The sequence below is a fragment of the Punica granatum genome, unplaced genomic scaffold (assembly GCF_007655135.1).
Source record: "Punica granatum isolate Tunisia-2019 unplaced genomic scaffold, ASM765513v2 Contig00542, whole genome shotgun sequence".
NCBI lineage: Eukaryota > Viridiplantae > Streptophyta > Magnoliopsida > Myrtales > Lythraceae > Punica > Punica granatum.
Genome location: NW_022204404.1, coordinates 10,735 through 31,956, shown reverse-complemented (window position 1 = coordinate 31,956; position 21,222 = coordinate 10,735). Strand labels below are relative to the sequence as shown.

The 21,222-nt window shown below is 39.9% G+C and overlaps 3 protein-coding genes across 3 annotated transcripts; all 3 read right to left on the bottom strand.

The window, feature by feature from the left end:
- Window positions 1–56: 56 nt before the first annotated feature.
- LOC116191015 lies at window positions 57–4,176 on the bottom strand (the record flags this gene model as incomplete). The annotated part of the gene is made up of 6 exons (XM_031520215.1): window positions 57–172; window positions 326–1,098; window positions 1,231–1,864; window positions 2,311–2,557; window positions 2,929–4,052; window positions 4,119–4,176. Coding segments are annotated over 6 exons (2,952 nt in total), but the record flags the coding sequence as incomplete, so codon positions are not given.
- Window positions 4,177–6,066: 1,890 nt separating this feature from the next.
- On the bottom strand, window positions 6,067–10,200 carry LOC116191010 (the record flags this gene model as incomplete). Its single annotated transcript, XM_031520209.1, has 6 exons — window positions 6,067–6,182; window positions 6,336–7,108; window positions 7,241–7,874; window positions 8,322–8,568; window positions 8,953–10,076; window positions 10,143–10,200. Coding segments are annotated over 6 exons (2,952 nt in total), but the record flags the coding sequence as incomplete, so codon positions are not given.
- A 1,906-nt stretch (window positions 10,201–12,106) lies between these two features.
- Window positions 12,107–16,240, bottom strand: LOC116191011 (the record flags this gene model as incomplete). The annotated part of the gene is made up of 6 exons (XM_031520210.1): window positions 12,107–12,222; window positions 12,376–13,148; window positions 13,281–13,914; window positions 14,362–14,608; window positions 14,993–16,116; window positions 16,183–16,240. Coding segments are annotated over 6 exons (2,952 nt in total), but the record flags the coding sequence as incomplete, so codon positions are not given.
- Between the last annotated feature and the right edge of the window lie 4,982 nt (window positions 16,241–21,222).

Here is a 21,222-nt window from a genome sequence, read left to right as displayed (position 1 = left end):
GGAAGCAAATCAGAAACATTAAAAGTAGCACTTACATTGTACTCACCAGGTAAGTCTAGTTTATAAGCATTGTCATTGATGCGCTCCAGGACTTGAAAAGGTCCATCTCCTCTTGGAAGCAGTTTGGAACGTCTTTGCGCCGGAAATCTCTCTTTCCTCATATGCAACCAAACCCAATCTCCGGGTTCAAAAATCAGCTTATGACGGCCCTTGTTGGCGTGTTTTGTATACTGCTCCGTTTTTCGCTCAATGTTGAGTCTTGTTTTCTCATGAATCTGCTTGACAAATTCAGCTTTCTTTTTGCCATCTAAATTAACATGCTCAGTCAAAGGTAAAGGAGATAAATCCAATGGAGTTAAAGGATTAAATCCATAAACAACTTCAAATGGTGAAAATTTAGTAGCGGAATGAACAGATCTGTTATAAGCAAACTCAACATGTGGTAAACACTCTTCCCATGTTTTAATGTTTTTTTTTATGATTGCCCTCAACAAAGTAGACAAAGTTCTATTTACTACTTCCGTTTGACCATCAGTTTGTGGGTGACAAGTAGTAGAAAATAACAGCTTAGTACCTAACTTACACCACAAAGTCTTCCAAAAATAGCTCAAGAACTTAGCATCTCTATCCGAAACAATTGTTCTAGGCATGCCATGTAACCTCACAATCTCCCTAAAGAACAAATCAGCAACATGCGAGGCATCATCCGTTTTGTGACATGGAATAAAGTGTGCCATCTTAGAAAATCTATCCACAACCACAAAAATTGAATCTCTCCCACGTTTAGTCCTAGGTAATCCTAACACAAAGTCCGTTGAAATATCAATCCAAGGCTCACTAGGAATTGGTAAAGGAGTATACAAACCGTTAGGCTGCACTCTGGATTTAGCTTGCCTACACGTAATGCATCTACCACAAATTCTCTCAACATCTCTTTTCATATGTGGCCAATAGAAGTGTTCTTGCAAAATAGCTAAAGTCTTTGCTACTCCAAAATGTCCCATTAATCCCCCACCATGTGATTCCTGCACTAATAACTCTCTCAAGGAACAATTTGGCACGCATAACTTATTCTCTCGAAACAGAAAGTCATCATGCCTAAAGAACTTACCACAAGGAATTTTCTCACAAGCTCGATATTCCTCACAAAATTCATGGTCATCAGCATATAAATTTTTAATGTGCTCAAAACCAAGCAATTTTGCATCAAGTGTAGAGAGTAATGCATACCTGCGAGAAAGTGCATCGGCGACCACATTCTCCTTACCTTGCTTATACCGAATGACGTATGGAAACGTCTCAATGAACTCCACCCATCGGGCATGTCTTTTGTTTAGTTTGTGTTGGCCCTTCAAGTGTTTCAAGGACTCATGATCGGTGTGTATCACGAACTCCTTAGGCCATAGGTAGTGCTGCCACGTCTCTAAAGCTCGAACCAATGCATACAACTCTTTATCATAAGTTGGATAGTTTAAGGCTGCACCGCTTAGTTTTTCGCTGAAGTAAGCAATTGGTCGTCCTTCCTGCATGAGAACTGCACCTATACCAACACCTGAAGCATCACATTCAATCTCAAAAGTTTTAGAAAAGTTAGGTAAAGATAATAAAGGAGCGTTGGTCAGCTTCTCTTTGATTAGCTGAAACGCCTTCTCTTGTTCTTCTCCCCATCTAAATCCAACGTTTTTCTTGATCACTTCAGTAAGTGGTGCTGCTATGCTACTAAAGTCCTTCACGAACCGCCGATAGAAACTAGCAAGTCCATGAAAACTACGAACATTACTTACACTTGTGGGACTAGGCCACTCTTGGATTGCACGTACCTTCTCCTCATCAACCTGTATACCTTGTGCACTAACAACAAATCCCAAAAAAACAAGCTTATCGGTGCAAAAAGTACACTTCTTCATATTAGCAAATAACTTTTCCTTCCTAAGCACATCTAAGACAGATTTCAAATGTACCTTATGATCATCTAAGTTTTTGCTGTAAACTAGTATATCATCAAAGTAGACAACCACAAATCTACCTATAAATGCACGCAAAACATGATTCATAAGTCTCATAAAAGTGCTTGGAGCATTAGTCAAACCGAAAGGCATAACTAACCATTCGTACAAACCGTATTTTGTTTTAAAGGCAGTTTTCCATTCATCTCCTTCTTTCATTCTAATCTGATGATAACCACTTTTAAATCAATTTTAGAAAATACACAAGAACCATGTAACTCATCTAACATATCATCTAAGCGAGGAATAGGATGACGATACTTTACCGTTATGTTGTTGATTGCTCGGCAATCAATGCACATTCTCCACGTCCCATCCTTCTTAGGTACAAGTATTACTGGAACAGCGCATGGGCTCAAGCTCTCCCCCACGTACCCTTTCTCTAACAACTCCTTTACCTGCCGTTGAAGCTCCTTTGTCTCCTCAGGATTGCTCCTATAGGCTGGTCGGTTTGGAATTGTCGCACCGGGAACAAAATCAATTTGATGTTCAATCCCTCGGATTGGAGGTAAGCCATGTGGTGTTTCCTCGGGAAAGACATCCTCATACTCCTGCAAAAGAGAAACAACAGAACTAGGAAGAGAGATATCAAGTTCGTTAGTATTGAAAAATGCCTCTTTGTACAAAAGTACAATCATCGGCTGATTTAAAAACATTGCTTGCCTAATTTCTCCCATGTTTGCATAAAAATTCTTTTGTTTTCTCTCTGATTTTCTCTCAATGGCCGAATTTTGATTTTCTTTTTCTCGGCCTCTCTCTGATTTTCACTCTTTTTCTTCTGTTCACTCTCTTTCTTTTGATCACTCTCTTTTTGCAATCTCACTTGATCCTCATATACTTGCTGCGGAGTCAATGGTACAAGAGTGATTGATCGCTGATTAAGTACAAAGGAGTATTTGTTCGTAAAGCCATCATGCTTCACTCGTCTATCAAATTGCCATGGACGCCCTAGCAACAAGTGTCCTGCTTGCATCGGTACTACATCACACAACACTTCATCTTCGTATTTACCGATTCGAAATGCAACTAACACCTGCTTGTTCACCCTTATCTCACCACTATCATTCAACCATTGCAGCTTGTACGGCCTAGGGTGCTTCACCATGGGCAGTCTTAATTTTTCCACCATTGTTGCACTTGCGACATTAGTACAACTACCACCATCAATAATCACACTACATACCTTGTCTTTGATGTAGCACCTAGTGTGAAAGATGTTCTCCCGCTGCACTTCTTCAACTCCTTTTGTTTGCAAGCTTAATGCTCTCCTTGCCACCAATGTCAATGCATCTGGAGCTAAATATTCCTCTTCGGGAACGTCCTCCAATGGGGGCATGTCATCGGTGTCGGAATCTTCAGTGTCGGTCACAATGTCACCATTGTCTCGCATCAGCATGACCCGCTTGTTTGGGCATTGACTTGCTATGTGTCCCCTGCCTTGGCATTTAAAACACTTAATGTCAAGATTCCTGGAGGTAGAAATGTCGGTTTTACCTTGAGGAACATGGCTGGTTGCTTCTCGCTTTTGCTCGGTTTTCAACATCGACGTGGATTGCTTCTCATCTTTCTTCGACTGATTCGGTTTCCAAGTGGATGTGCTTGGACTTTGGCTTGCACGTGTATTGCCTCTCCTCTTGAACTGGTTCTCAATCTTGATGGCCATGTGCACCATATCCTCCAACTCCACATAATGTTGTAATTCCACGGCATTTTGAATTTCTCGGTTCAATCCAGCCAAAAATCTTGCCATAGTAGCCTCTCGATCCTCCTCTATGTTAGCTCTAATCATGGCCACTTCCATCTCCTTAAAATATTCCTCTACACTCCGGTTACCTTGCCTAAGACTTTGTAACTTATTATACAGCTCCCGGTAGTAATAACTAGGAACAAATCGCTTCCTCATCACCCTTTTCATTTCCTCCCACGTAGCTATAGGTGGCTCTCTATTTCTTCGCCTATTTATCATCAATTGATCCCACCAAACAATTGCATAATCCGAGAATTCAATTGCTGCCACTTTGACTTTCTTCAGCTCGGAATAACTATAACAATCAAATACAAACTCCACCTTTTTCTCCCACTCAAGGTATGCTTCGGGATCACTCTTTCCTTGGAACGATGGGATTTTCATCTTAATACTACCCAAGTTATAATCTTCCCGATTCCTATCTTCTCTAAACCGCCCTCCATGTCTCCTATTACTAACAACCGAATCTCGATCATCTTCATCAAAACCAGCCCCATAAATCTCTTCATCTTCAACCCTCACTTCCCTCGGTTGAACTCTTTCCCTCCTACGTGCATTAGGAGCGTTTCGTGGCTGCTCCACACGTTTATTCTCTATCAGATCTATCCGTTCATGAACCTGCTCAAACTCCAACCGCATCACACGCCTCATCTCACTCATCATGGCCTCTAAAAGTATTTTCGAATCAGCCAATTCCGTTGCACCTTCGGGAATACTCTTAGCACTATTGTGAGACATGATTGCTGCAAAATAAAGTTAGAAAGAATGGACCTCACAATTCGCCCCCTTACGTGTTTACACTCAAGAATGTGAATCACTCTACACTCGTGTTTTCACTCAACAAAATATGTGGCTTTTAACCCTCTAATATTCTCACCGCTCTTGCCTTTTTCCACTCGACAATTCTCTTTCAGTTCCTTTGGAACTAAACAAACAACTCCAAATTTTCCAGCAACAATTCACCAAGAACTCATCAAGGAAAATTAATGATCAAAGGAAATTTCAGGAAGAAAAGAAGCAAGAGAAAAGGTAACTACTGTGAAGGATTAAATAAACTAGAATGTTATATGAAATTATGGGATCAGAATCAATGCAGATTACAAAGAACGAGAAATAACAACTTTAGAATGGTCTGATGTAAAAAATTTGGATCAAATTGACAACGATATCTTCTTTCTTTTCTTTCGATCTTTTTTTTTCTCAGCTCAGTATTTTTTTTTGGCCGATTTTTTTTTTCAGCTCTGTATATTTTTTTTTTCAGCCGAAATTTTTTTTTTCAGCCCTTTTTTTTTCTACTAATAATCCACAAAGAACAATTTCGACGAAGCGAAACTCAGCAAATTGAAACAAAAAAGGATAGGATAAACCCGATTTGAAGCCTGATGCTCTGATACCAAATGATGCGATTCCCGCCAAGAATGACGAGACCCGACAACTAAAGGAACCCAAGATCGTTCCACGATCAGATTTGATTGACGAACCCTCGACCCGTTGTTTACGACAAAAACAAGAACCTTGGTATAACTGACCTCAACCCGTTGTTTAATGCGAAACAAGAACCTCGGTATATAGGAAGACGCCACAAACGGTAATGGAAAACCGCTTGATAAGTCGATGAAGACGCCACAAACGGTGGTGGAAAGCCGTTTGATAAGTCGATGATGAACGCCACGGAAACTTCCGATAAGTTCGATTAGTTCTTCAAGAACCAAAGAGAATACTCTCACAATTTTCTGAATGTTCCTCTCATTAAAAATTGACTAAGATGAATATATATAGACATAAAGTAATCCTAATATGGTCATATCTCCTCCTATAGATAAGGAAATTAAAACCAAGAATATCGATAGAGATATGACATAATCTATAAAGATATAAAATCTAAATACCCCTAGAATATCTCTATGAGATTTAAACTTCAAACAAATCTGATGTTATCTTCTGTTGATCATCAACTGTTCTAGAAGCTTCCTTAAACACTTGCTGAATTTAGCCTTGTCCGGAATCTTCTATAACTTGAATAATGTTGATGGATCTTTGTGGATCACGTGATTCATGTCCAATGGGCCTCCACGAATTTGCTTGAGCCCAAACCTCTTGAATCAGGCCGTTGAGTTCATCTTTAAACTTCTTTGCTCGTGCTCGCGTAATCGGTCCAATTGGAACTTGAACTGGATCCCTTGAAGTCGTGCTACGATTTGCATCATTCCCCTCCTCTTGAAAAGGATTTGTCCTCAAATCATCACCTACATCAAAAGGAAGCAAATCAGAAACATTAAAAGTAGCACTTACATTGTACTCACCAGGTAAGTCTAGTTTATAAGCATTGTCATTGATGCGCTCCAGGACTTGAAAAGGTCCATCTCCTCTTGGAAGCAGTTTGGAACGTCTTTGCGCCGGAAATCTCTCTTTCCTCATATGCAACCAAACCCAATCTCCGGGTTCAAAAATCAGCTTATGACGGCCCTTGTTGGCGTGTTTTGTATACTGCTCCGTTTTTCGCTCAATGTTGAGTCTTGTTTTCTCATGAATCTGCTTGACAAATTCAGCTTTCTTTTTGCCATCTAAATTAACATGCTCAGTCAAAGGTAAAGGAGATAAATCCAATGGAGTTAAAGGATTAAATCCATAAACAACTTCAAATGGTGAAAATTTAGTAGCGGAATGAACAGATCTGTTATAAGCAAACTCAACATGTGGTAAACACTCTTCCCATGTTTTAATGTTTTTTTTTATGATTGCCCTCAACAAAGTAGACAAAGTTCTATTTACTACTTCCGTTTGACCATCAGTTTGTGGGTGACAAGTAGTAGAAAATAACAGCTTAGTACCTAACTTACACCACAAAGTCTTCCAAAAATAGCTCAAGAACTTAGCATCTCTATCCGAAACAATTGTTCTAGGCATGCCATGTAACCTCACAATCTCCCTAAAGAACAAATCAGCAACATGCGAGGCATCATCCGTTTTGTGACATGGAATAAAGTGTGCCATCTTAGAAAATCTATCCACAACCACAAAAATTGAATCTCTCCCACGTTTAGTCCTAGGTAATCCTAACACAAAGTCCATTGAAATATCAATCCAAGGCTCACTAGGAATTGGTAAAGGAGTATACAAACCGTTAGGCTGCACTCTGGATTTAGCTTGCCTACACGTAATGCATCTACCACAAATTCTCTCAACATCTCTTTTCATATGTGGCCAATAGAAGTGTTCTTGCAAAATAGCTAAAGTCTTTGCTACTCCAAAATGTCCCATTAATCCCCCACCATGTGATTCCTGCACTAATAACTCTCTCAAGGAACAATTTGGCACGCATAACTTATTCTCTCGAAACAGAAAGTCATCATGCCTAAAGAACTTACCACAAGGAATTTTCTCACAAGCTCGATATTCCTCACAAAATTCATGGTCATCAGCATATAAATTTTTAATGTGCTCAAAACCAAGCAATTTTGCATCAAGTGTAGAGAGTAATGCATACCTGCGAGAAAGTGCATCGGCGACCACATTCTCCTTACCTTGCTTATACCGAATGACGTATGGAAACGTCTCAATGAACTCCACCCATCGGGCATGTCTTTTGTTTAGTTTGTGTTGGCCCTTCAAGTGTTTCAAGGACTCATGATCGGTGTGTATCACGAACTCCTTAGGCCATAGGTAGTGCTGCCACGTCTCTAAAGCTCGAACCAATGCATACAACTCTTTATCATAAGTTGGATAGTTTAAGGCTGCACCGCTTAGTTTTTCGCTGAAGTAAGCAATTGGTCGTCCTTCCTGCATGAGAACTGCACCTATACCAACACCTGAAGCATCACATTCAATCTCAAAAGTTTTAGAAAAGTTAGGTAAAGATAATAAAGGAGCGTTGGTCAGCTTCTCTTTGATTAGCTGAAACGCCTTCTCTTGTTCTTCTCCCCATCTAAATCCAACGTTTTTCTTGATCACTTCAGTAAGTGGTGCTGCTATGCTACTAAAGTCCTTCACGAACCGCCGATAGAAACTAGCAAGTCCATGAAAACTACGAACATTACTTACACTTGTGGGACTAGGCCACTCTTGGATTGCACGTACCTTCTCCTCATCAACCTGTATACCTTGTGCACTAACAACAAATCCCAAAAAAACAAGCTTATCGGTGCAAAAAGTACACTTCTTCATATTAGCAAATAACTTTTCCTTCCTAAGCACATCTAAGACAGATTTCAAATGTACCTTATGATCATCTAAGTTTTTGCTGTAAACTAGTATATCATCAAAGTAGACAACCACAAATCTACCTATAAATGCACGCAAAACATGATTCATAAGTCTCATAAAAGTGCTTGGAGCATTAGTCAAACCAAAAGGCATAACTAACCATTCGTACAAACCGTATTTTGTTTTAAAGGCAGTTTTCCATTCATCTCCTTCTTTCATTCTAATCTGATGATAACCACTCTTTAAATCAATTTTAGAAAATACACAAGAACCATGTAACTCATCTAACATATCATCTAAGCGAGGAATAGGATGACGATACTTTACCGTTATGTTGTTGATTGCTCGGCAATCAATGCACATTCTCCACGTCCCATCCTTCTTAGGTACAAGTATTACTGGAACAGCGCATGGGCTCAAGCTCTCCCTCACGTACCCTTTCTCTAACAACTCCTTTACCTGCCGTTGAAGCTCCTTTGTCTCCTCAGGATTGCTCCTATAGGCTGGTCGGTTTGGAATTGTCGCACCGGGAACAAAATCAATTTGATGTTCAATCCCTCGGATTGGAGGTAAGCCATGTGGTGTTTCCTCGGGAAAGACATCCTCATACTCCTGCAAAAGAGAAACAACAGAACTAGGAAGAGAGATATCAAGTTCGTTAGTATTGAAAAATGCCTCTTTGTACAAAAGTACAATCATCGGCTGATTTAAAAACATTGCTTGCCTAATTTCTCCCATGTTTGCATAAAAATTCTTTTGTTTTCTCTCTGATTTTCTCTCAATGGCCGAATTTTGATTTTCTTTTTCTCTCTCATTTTTCTCGGCCTCTCTCTGATTTTCACTCTTTTTCTTCTGTTCACTCTCTTTCTTTTGATCACTCTCTTTTTGCAATCTCACTTGATCCTCATATACTTGCTGCGGAGTCAATGGTACAAGAGTGATTGATCGCTGATTAAGTACAAAGGAGTATTTGTTCGTAAAGCCATCATGCTTCACTCGTCTATCAAATTGCCATGGACGCCCTAGCAACAAGTGTCCTGCTTGCATCGGTACTACATCACACAACACTTCATCTTCGTATTTACCGATTCGAAATGCAACTAACACCTGCTTGTTCACCCTTATCTCACCACTATCATTCAACCATTGCAGCTTGTACGGCCTAGGGTGCTTCACCATGGGCAGTCTTAATTTTTCCACCATTGTTGCACTTGCGACATTAGTACAACTACCACCATCAATAATCACACTACATACCTTGTCTTTGATGTAGCACCTAGTGTGAAAGATGTTCTCCCGCTGCACTTCTTCAACTCCTTTTGTTTGCAAGCTTAATGCTCTCCTTGCCACCAATGTCAATGCATCTGGAGCTAAATATTCCTCTTCGGGAACGTCCTCCAATGGGGGCATGTCATCGGTGTCGGAATCTTCAGTGTCGGTCACAATGTCACCATTGTCTCGCATCACCATGACCCGCTTGTTTGGGCATTGACTTGCTATGTGTCCCCTGCCTTGGCATTTAAAACACTTAATGTCAAGATTCCTGGAGGTAGAAATGTCGGTTTTACCTTGAGGAACATGGCTGGTTGCTTCTCGCTTTTGCTCGGTTTTCAACATCGACGTGGATTGCTTCTCATCTTTCTTCCACTGATTCGGTTTCCAAGTGGATGTGCTTGGACTTTGGCTTGCACGTGTATTGCCTCTCCTCTTGAACTGGTTCTCAATCTTGATGGCCATGTGCACCATATCCTCCAACTCCACATAATGTTGTAATTCCACGGCATTTTGAATTTCTCGGTTCAATCCAGCCAAAAATCTTGCCATAGTAGCCTCTCGATCCTCCTCTATGTTAGCTCTAATCATGGCCACTTCCATCTCCTTAAAATATTCCTCTACACTCCGGTTACCTTGCCTAAGACTTTGTAACTTATTATACAGCTCCCGGTAGTAATAACTAGGAACAAATCGCTTCCTCATCACCCTTTTCATTTCCTCCCACGTAGCTATAGGTGGCTCTCTATTTCTTCGCCTATTTATCATCAATTGATCCCACCAAACAATTGCATAATCCGAGAATTCAATTGCTGCCACTTTGACTTTCTTCAGCTCGGAATAACTATAACAATCAAATACAAACTCCACCTTTTTCTCCCACTCAAGGTATGCTTCGGGATCACTCTTTCCTTGGAACGATGGGATTTTCATCTTAATACTACCCAAGTTATAATCTTCCCGATTCCTATCTTCTCTAAACCGCCCTCCATGTCTCCTATTACTAACAACCGAATCTCGATCATCTTCATCAAAACCAGCCCCATAAATCTCTTCATCTTCAACCCTCACTTCCCTCGGTTGAACTCTTTCCCTCCTACGTGCATTAGGAGCGTTTCGTGGCTGCTCCACACGTTTATTCTCTATCAGATCTATCCGTTCATGAACCTGCTCAAACTCCAACCGCATCACACGCCTCATCTCACTCATCATGGCCTCTAAAAGTATTTTCGAATCAGCCAATTCCGTTGCACCTTCGGGAATACTCTTAGCACTATTGTGAGACATGATTGCTGCAAAATAAAGTTAGAAAGAATGGACCTCACAATTCGCTCCCTTACGTGTTTACACTCAAGAATGTGAATCACTCTACACTCGTGTTTTCACTCAACAAAATATGTGGCTTTTAACCCTCTAATATTCTCACCGCTCTTGCCTTTTTCCACTCGACAATTCTCTTTCAGTTCCTTTGGAACTAAACAAACAACTCCAAATTTTCCAGCAACAATTCACCAAGAACTCATCAAGGAAAATTAATGATCAAAGGAAATTTCAGGAAGAAAAGAAGCAAGAGAAAAGGCAACTACTATGAAGGATTAAATAAACCAGAATGTTATATGAAATTATGGGATCAGAATCAATGCAGATTACAAAGAACGAGAAATAACAACTTTAGAATGGTCTGATGTAAAAAATTTGGATCAAATTGACAACGATGTCTTCTTTCTTTTCTTTCGATCTTTTTTTTTTCTCAGCTCAGTATTTTTTTTTGGCCGATTTTTTTTTTCAGCTCTTTTTTTTTCAGCTTTGTATATTTTTTTTTTCAGCCGAAATTTTTTTTTTCAGCCCTTTTTTTTTCTACTAATAATCCACAAAGAACAATTTCGATGAAGCGAAACTCAGCAAATTGAAACAAAAAAGGATAGGATAAACCCGATTTGAAGCCTGATGCTCTGATACCAAATGATGCGATTCCCGCCAAGAATGACGAGACCCGACAACTAAAGGAACCCAAGATCGTTCCACGATCAGATTTGATTGACGAACCCTCGACCCGTTGTTTACGACAAAAACAAGAACCTTGGTATAACTGACCTCAACCCGTTGTTTAATGCGAAACAAGAACCTCGGTATATAGGAAGACGCCACAAACGGTAATGGAAAACCGCTTGATAAGTCGATGAAGACGCCACAAACGGTGGTGGAAAGCCGTTTGATAAGTCGATGATGAACGCCACGGAAACTTCCGATAAGTTCGATTAGTTCTTCAAGAACCAAAGAGAATACTCTCACAATTTTCTGAATGTTCCTCTCATTAAAAATTGACTAAGATGAATATATATAGACATAAAGTAATCCTAATATGGTCATATCTCCTCCTATAGATAAGGAAATTAAAACCAAGAATATCGATAGAGATATGACATAATCTATAAAGATATAAAATCTAAATACCCCTAGAATATCTCTATGAGATTTAAACTTCAAACAAATCTGATGTTATCTTCTGTTGATCATCAACTGTTCTAGAAGCTTCCTTAAACACTTGCTGAATTTAGCCTTGTCCGGAATCTTCTATAACTTGAATAATGTTGATGGATCTTTGTGGATCACGTGATTCATGTCCAATGGGCCTCCACGAATTTGCTTGAGCCCAAACCTCTTGAATCAGGCCGTTGAGTTCATCTTTAAACTTCTTTGCTCGTGCTCGCGTAATCGGTCCAATTGGAACTTGAACTGGATCCCTTGAAGTCGTGCTACGATTTGCATCATTCCCCTCCTCTTGAAAAGGATTTGTCCTCAAATCATCACCTACATCAAAAGGAAGCAAATCAGAAACATTAAAAGTAGCACTTACATTGTACTCACCAGGTAAGTCTAGTTTATAAGCATTGTCATTGATGCGCTCCAGGACTTGAAAAGGTCCATCTCCTCTTGGAAGCAGTTTGGAACGTCTTTGCGCCGGAAATCTCTCTTTCCTCATATGCAACCAAACCCAATCTCCGGGTTCAAAAATCAGCTTATGACGGCCCTTGTTGGCGTGTTTTGTATACTGCTCCGTTTTTCGCTCAATGTTGAGTCTTGTTTTCTCATGAATCTGCTTGACAAATTCAGCTTTCTTTTTGCCATCTAAATTAACATGCTCAGTCAAAGGTAAAGGAGATAAATCCAATGGAGTTAAAGGATTAAATCCATAAACAACTTCAAATGGTGAAAATTTAGTAGCGGAATGAACAGATCTGTTATAAGCAAACTCAACATGTGGTAAACACTCTTCCCATGTTTTAATGTTTTTTTTTATGATTGCCCTCAACAAAGTAGACAAAGTTCTATTTACTACTTCCGTTTGACCATCAGTTTGTGGGTGACAAGTAGTAGAAAATAACAGCTTAGTACCTAACTTACACCACAAAGTCTTCCAAAAATAGCTCAAGAACTTAGCATCTCTATCCGAAACAATTGTTCTAGGCATGCCATGTAACCTCACAATCTCCCTAAAGAACAAATCAGCAACATGCGAGGCATCATCCGTTTTGTGACATGGAATAAAGTGTGCCATCTTAGAAAATCTATCCACAACCACAAAAATTGAATCTCTCCCACGTTTAGTCCTAGGTAATCCTAACACAAAGTCCATTGAAATATCAATCCAAGGCTCACTAGGAATTGGTAAAGGAGTATACAAACCGTTAGGCTGCACTCTGGATTTAGCTTGCCTACACGTAATGCATCTACCACAAATTCTCTCAACATCTCTTTTCATATGTGGCCAATAGAAGTGTTCTTGCAAAATAGCTAAAGTCTTTGCTACTCCAAAATGTCCCATTAATCCCCCACCATGTGATTCCTGCACTAATAACTCTCTCAAGGAACAATTTGGCACGCATAACTTATTCTCTCGAAACAGAAAGTCATCATGCCTAAAGAACTTACCACAAGGAATTTTCTCACAAGCTCGATATTCCTCACAAAATTCATGGTCATCAGCATATAAATTTTTAATGTGCTCAAAACCAAGCAATTTTGCATCAAGTGTAGAGAGTAATGCATACCTGCGAGAAAGTGCATCGGCGACCACATTCTCCTTACCTTGCTTATACCGAATGACGTATGGAAACGTCTCAATGAACTCCACCCATCGGGCATGTCTTTTGTTTAGTTTGTGTTGGCCCTTCAAGTGTTTCAAGGACTCATGATCGGTGTGTATCACGAACTCCTTAGGCCATAGGTAGTGCTGCCACGTCTCTAAAGCTCGAACCAATGCATACAACTCTTTATCATAAGTTGGATAGTTTAAGGCTGCACCGCTTAGTTTTTCGCTGAAGTAAGCAATTGGTCGTCCTTCCTGCATGAGAACTGCACCTATACCAACACCTGAAGCATCACATTCAATCTCAAAAGTTTTAGAAAAGTTAGGTAAAGATAATAAAGGAGCGTTGGTCAGCTTCTCTTTGATTAGCTGAAACGCCTTCTCTTGTTCTTCTCCCCATCTAAATCCAACGTTTTTCTTGATCACTTCAGTAAGTGGTGCTGCTATGCTACTAAAGTCCTTCACGAACCGCCGATAGAAACTAGCAAGTCCATGAAAACTACGAACATTACTTACACTTGTGGGACTAGGCCACTCTTGGATTGCACGTACCTTCTCCTCATCAACCTGTATACCTTGTGCACTAACAACAAATCCCAAAAAAACAAGCTTATCGGTGCAAAAAGTACACTTCTTCATATTAGCAAATAACTTTTCCTTCCTAAGCACATCTAAGACAGATTTCAAATGTACCTTATGATCATCTAAGTTTTTGCTGTAAACTAGTATATCATCAAAGTAGACAACCACAAATCTACCTATAAATGCACGCAAAACATGATTCATAAGTCTCATAAAAGTGCTTGGAGCATTAGTCAAACCAAAAGGCATAACTAACCATTCGTACAAACCGTATTTTGTTTTAAAGGCAGTTTTCCATTCATCTCCTTCTTTCATTCTAATCTGATGATAACCACTCTTTAAATCAATTTTAGAAAATACACAAGAACCATGTAACTCATCTAACATATCATCTAAGCGAGGAATAGGATGACGATACTTTACCGTTATGTTGTTGATTGCTCGGCAATCAATGCACATTCTCCACGTCCCATCCTTCTTAGGTACAAGTATTACTGGAACAGCGCATGGGCTCAAGCTCTCCCTCACGTACCCTTTCTCTAACAACTCCTTTACCTGCCGTTGAAGCTCCTTTGTCTCCTCAGGATTGCTCCTATAGGCTGGTCGGTTTGGAATTGTCGCACCGGGAACAAAATCAATTTGATGTTCAATCCCTCGGATTGGAGGTAAGCCATGTGGTGTTTCCTCGGGAAAGACATCCTCATACTCCTGCAAAAGAGAAACAACAGAACTAGGAAGAGAGATATCAAGTTCGTTAGTATTGAAAAATGCCTCTTTGTACAAAAGTACAATCATCGGCTGATTTAAAAACATTGCTTGCCTAATTTCTCCCATGTTTGCATAAAAATTCTTTTGTTTTCTCTCTGATTTTCTCTCAATGGCCGAATTTTGATTTTCTTTTTCTCTCTCATTTTTCTCGGCCTCTCTCTGATTTTCACTCTTTTTCTTCTGTTCACTCTCTTTCTTTTGATCACTCTCTTTTTGCAATCTCACTTGATCCTCATATACTTGCTGCGGAGTCAATGGTACAAGAGTGATTGATCGCTGATTAAGTACAAAGGAGTATTTGTTCGTAAAGCCATCATGCTTCACTCGTCTATCAAATTGCCATGGACGCCCTAGCAACAAGTGTCCTGCTTGCATCGGTACTACATCACACAACACTTCATCTTCGTATTTACCGATTCGAAATGCAACTAACACCTGCTTGTTCACCCTTATCTCACCACTATCATTCAACCATTGCAGCTTGTACGGCCTAGGGTGCTTCACCATGGGCAGTCTTAATTTTTCCACCATTGTTGCACTTGCGACATTAGTACAACTACCACCATCAATAATCACACTACATACCTTGTCTTTGATGTAGCACCTAGTGTGAAAGATGTTCTCCCGCTGCACTTCTTCAACTCCTTTTGTTTGCAAGCTTAATGCTCTCCTTGCCACCAATGTCAATGCATCTGGAGCTAAATATTCCTCTTCGGGAACGTCCTCCAATGGGGGCATGTCATCGGTGTCGGAATCTTCAGTGTCGGTCACAATGTCACCATTGTCTCGCATCACCATGACCCGCTTGTTTGGGCATTGACTTGCTATGTGTCCCCTGCCTTGGCATTTAAAACACTTAATGTCAAGATTCCTGGAGGTAGAAATGTCGGTTTTACCTTGAGGAACATGGCTGGTTGCTTCTCGCTTTTGCTCGGTTTTCAACATCGACGTGGATTGCTTCTCATCTTTCTTCCACTGATTCGGTTTCCAAGTGGATGTGCTTGGACTTTGGCTTGCACGTGTATTGCCTCTCCTCTTGAACTGGTTCTCAATCTTGATGGCCATGTGCACCATATCCTCCAACTCCACATAATGTTGTAATTCCACGGCATTTTGAATTTCTCGGTTCAATCCAGCCAAAAATCTTGCCATAGTAGCCTCTCGATCCTCCTCTATGTTAGCTCTAATCATGGCCACTTCCATCTCCTTAAAATATTCCTCTACACTCCGGTTACCTTGCCTAAGACTTTGTAACTTATTATACAGCTCCCGGTAGTAATAACTAGGAACAAATCGCTTCCTCATCACCCTTTTCATTTCCTCCCACGTAGCTATAGGTGGCTCTCTATTTCTTCGCCTATTTATCATCAATTGATCCCACCAAACAATTGCATAATCCGAGAATTCAATTGCTGCCACTTTGACTTTCTTCAGCTCGGAATAACTATAACAATCAAATACAAACTCCACCTTTTTCTCCCACTCAAGGTATGCTTCGGGATCACTCTTTCCTTGGAACGATGGGATTTTCATCTTAATACTACCCAAGTTATAATCTTCCCGATTCCTATCTTCTCTAAACCGCCCTCCATGTCTCCTATTACTAACAACCGAATCTCGATCATCTTCATCAAAACCAGCCCCATAAATCTCTTCATCTTCAACCCTCACTTCCCTCGGTTGAACTCTTTCCCTCCTACGTGCATTAGGAGCGTTTCGTGGCTGCTCCACACGTTTATTCTCTATCAGATCTATCCGTTCATGAACCTGCTCAAACTCCAACCGCATCACACGCCTCATCTCACTCATCATGGCCTCTAAAAGTATTTTCGATTCAGCCAATTCCGTTGCACCTTCGGGAATACTCTTAGCACTATTGTGAGACATGATTGCTGCAAAATAAAGTTAGAAAGAATGGACCTCACAATTCGCTCCCTTACGTGTTTACACTCAAGAATGTGAATCACTCTACACTCGTGTTTTCACTCAACAAAATATGTGGCTTTTAACCCTCTAATATTCTCACCGCTCTTGCCTTTTTCCACTCGACAATTCTCTTTCAGTTCCTTTGGAACTAAACAAACAACTCCAAATTTTCCAGCAACAATTCACCAAGAACTCATCAAGGAAAATTAATGATCAAAGGAAATTTCAGGAAGAAAAGAAGCAAGAGAAAAGGCAACTACTATGAAGGATTAAATAAACCAGAATGTTATATGAAATTATGGGATCAGAATCAATGCAGATTACAAAGAACGAGAAATAACAACTTTAGAATGGTCTGATGTAAAAAATTTGGATCAAATTGACAACGATGTCTTCTTTCTTTTCTTTCGATCTTTTTTTTTTCTCAGCTCAGTATTTTTTTTTTGGCCGATTTTTTTTTTCAGCTCTTTTTTTTTCAGCTTTGTATATTTTTTTTTTCAGCCGAAATTTTTTTTTTCAGCCCTTTTTTTTTCTACTAATAATCGACAAAGAACAATTTCGATGAAGCGAAACTCAGCAAATTGAAACAAAAAAGGATAGGATAAACCCGATTTGAAGCCTGATGCTCTGATACCAAATGATGCGATTCCCGCCAAGAATGACGAGACCCGACAACTAAAGGAACCCAAGATCGTTCCACGATCAGATTTGATTGACGAACCCTCGACCCGTTGTTTACGACAAAAACAAGAACCTTGGTATAACTGACCTCAACCCGTTGTTTAATGCGAAACAAGAACCTCGGTATATAGGAAGACGCCACAAACGGTAATGGAAAACCGCTTGATAAGTCGATGAAGACGCCACAAACGGTGGTGGAAAGCCGTTTGATAAGTCGATGATGAACGCCACGGAAACTTCCGATAAGTTCGATTAGTTCTTCAAGAACCAAAGAGAATACTCTCACAATTTTCTGAATGTTCCTCTCATTAAAAATTGACTAAGATGAATATATATAGACATAAAGTAATCCTAATATGGTCATATCTCCTCCTATAGATAAGGAAATTAAAACCAAGAATATCGATAGAGATATGACATAATCTAAAAAGATATAAAATCTAAATACCCCTAGAATATCTCTATGAGATTTAAACTTCTAACAAATCTGTTGTTATCTTCTATTGATCATCAACTGTTCTAGAAGCTTCCTTAAACACTTGCTGAATTTAGCCTTGTCTGGAATCTTCTATAACTTGAATAATGTTGATGGATCTTTGTGGATCACGTGATTCATGTCCAATGGGCCTCCATGAATTTGCTTGAGCCCAAACCTCTTGAATCAGGCCGTTGAGTTCATTTTTAAACTTCTTTGCTCGTGCTCGCGTAATCGGTCTAATTGGAACTTGAACTGGATCCCTTGAAGTCGTGCTACGATTTGCATCATTCCCCTCCTCTTGAAAAGGATTTGTCCTCAAATCACCGGTGTTGCTGGTGCAAAAGAAAGATGGTACTTGGCGAATGTGTGTTGATTGCCGCGCTGTAAACAAAATCACAGTAAAGTATCGACATCCCATTCCTCGATTAGATGACATGTTGGATGAATTGCATGGTTCCACGTTATTTACAAAATTAGACTTGAAAAGTGGATATCATCAGATTAGGATGAAAGAGGGTGATTAGTGGAAAACGGCTTTCAAAACAAAACATGGCTTGTATGAGTGGTTAGTTATGCCATTCGGATTAACTAATACGCCTAGTACTTTCATGAGGCTCATGAATCATGTTTTGCGTGCTTTCATTGGAAAATTCGTGGTTGTAAATTTTGATGATATCTTGGTGTATAGTAAGAGCTTTGAAGGATCATATTCATCATTTGCGATGCGTGCTTTAGGCATTGAGACATGAAAAATTATATGCTAACTTGAAGAAATGTACATTTTGCATGGATCGAGTTGTGTTTTTGGGATTTGTTGTTAGTTCCGAGGGTATTCAGGTTGATGAGGAAAAGGTGAAAGCAATTAAGGATTGGCCGATGCCGAAATCCGTAACCGAGGTAAGAAGTTTTCACGGTCTAGCCGGTTTTTATAGGCGATTTGTGCGGGATTTTAGTACTTTGGCTGCTCCATTGACGGAAGTGGTTAAGAAAGATATAGGTTTCAAATGGGGAGTAGAGCAAGAGCAAGCATTTAATTTGATTAAGGAAAGGCTTTGTTCTGCACCCTTATTGGTTTTACTTGATTTTTCGAAAACTTTCGAGATTGAATGTGATGCTTCCGGGATTGGTATAGGTGCTGTTTTGATGCAGGAAAAACGACCGATTGCCTACTTTAGTGAGAAGCTAAATCGAGCCGCTTTAAATTATTCTACATATGACAAGGAACTCTATGCTTTGGTCCGCGCTTTGGAGACGTGGCAGCACTACTTGTGGTCGAAGGAATTTGTCATACACATGGACCACGAATCATTGAAGCATTTGAAAGGGCAAAACAAGCTGAATCGGAGACATGCCAAATGGGTCGAATTCATAGAGATGTTTCCATACGTGATTCAGTACAAGCAAGGAAACGAAAATGTGGTAGCTGATGCATTATCACGGAGGTATGTACTTATCTCTACTCTAAATGCTAAATTTCTTGGGTTTGAACATCCTAAAGAGTTGTACATGCAAGATTCTGACTTTGGTGTTATATATAGTGCATGTGAAAAGGGTGCATTTGGTAAGTTTTATAAGCACGATGAATTCTTATTTAGGGAGAATAAGCTGTGCATTCCTAATTCTTCTATGCATGAATTACTTGTGCTTGAGTCGCATGGGGGAGGTCTTATGGGTCATTTCGGGGTAGTTAAGACTTTGAATATTTTGAGAGAACATTTCTTTTGGCCGCATATGAAGAGAGATGTGGAGAGAATTTGCTCTAAATGTATTACTTGTAAGAAGGCGAAATCAACAGTCAAACCCAATGGAATGTATATGCCTTTACCTGTTCCTAATGAGCCTTGGACTGATATATCCATGGATTTCATCCTAGGATTGCCTAGGTCTAATAAAGGACGAGATTCCATTTTCGTAGTTGTGGATCGATTTTCTAAGATGGCTCATTTTATTCCATGTCGCAAAACTGATGATGCCACACATATTGCTGATTTGTTCTTTAGGAAGGTAGTGCGATTGCATGGGATACCTAAGACCATAGTTAGCGATCGGGATGCTAAGTTCTTGAGTCATTTTTGGCGCGTCCTGTGGGGGAAGTTAGGAACTAAATTGTTATTTTCAACTACTTGTCATCCCCAAACGGATGGGCAAACCGAGGTGGTTAATAGGACATTTTCCACTCTTCTTCGTACAGTCATAAAAAGGAATTTGAAGTCTTGGGAAGATTGCATACCGTTTATCGAGTTTGCTTATAATCGTACAGTACACTCTTCTACTAACTTCTCACCATTTCAAATTGTGTATGGTTTTAATCCATTAACACCTTTGAATCTAATCCCTTTGCCTATAAGTGAGATTTCTAGTCTTGACGGGAAGAAAAAGGCAGATATGGTGAAAAAGATTCATGAAGAAGCGAGGCAACATATCTTGAAGAAAAATAAACAATATGCTGAACGTGCCAACAAGGGACGGACGAAAGTGATTTTTGAACCAGGAGATTGAGTGTGGGTTCATATGAGGAAGGAAAGATTTCCAAACCAACGGAAATCCAAATTGAGTCCACGAGGAATTGGACCATTCCAAGTCGTAGCCAAGATAAATGATAATGCCTACAAAATAGATTTACCAGGTGAGTATAATGTTAACCCAACTTTTAATGTTTCTGATCTTTCTCCGATTGATGTAGGTTTCGATTCGAGGACGAATCCTTTTGAAGAGCGGGAGAATGATGAGGATCATGGGCATGACAATGAGGCTGATGCACATGAGCTTGGAAGTCGGACTCCTGAAGAGGGAGCTGAAGCACAAGATCTTGGAGGCTTGCATGTTCCGAGTGGGCCAATCACACGGGCGAAGGCCAAACAAATCCAACAAGTTATGGAGAGCTTGCTGATGGGCTTTTTGGGCCAAGAGGAGTCCAATTCAATTGGGTCTCCAAAGGCCTTTATTCACTTGACTTGCCATGAGATGCTGAAGATGGAATAAAAGACTGCCAACTATTCTAGATAACCTTTATTTAGTTTCCTCTGCTATTTCTGGCTTTAGGAAACTAAAGATATTCCAGTTGCCTAGTTTGTTAGTTTCCAGTTTCTCCTAAGCTTATATAAAGGAGGCTGAGTAGCTGATCAAGGCAGATTATTCTGGTATTTTGGTGATATTTTCTCCTTTGTTCTTCATTGAACTCCTTCGAACGAGCAAGTGTGACAGCTTATGATTGTTCAGTACACTTTGATATTATTGGTTCTTGTTTCTTCATAAACAACGGGTCGATAATCCTTGTCTTTATATTGTTGGTTCTTGTTTCTCTATAAACAACGGGTCAATAATCCTCTTTATCTAAATCTGTGTTTGGCGATCTGGGAATCGATTCAAGTAGGTCGTCGGGTTTCACAATCCTTCGTGAGGTCCGCATCAGTGGGAATCGCATCATTTGGTGGCTTTATCAAATCGATAGCATGCCTTGGAACCTTTT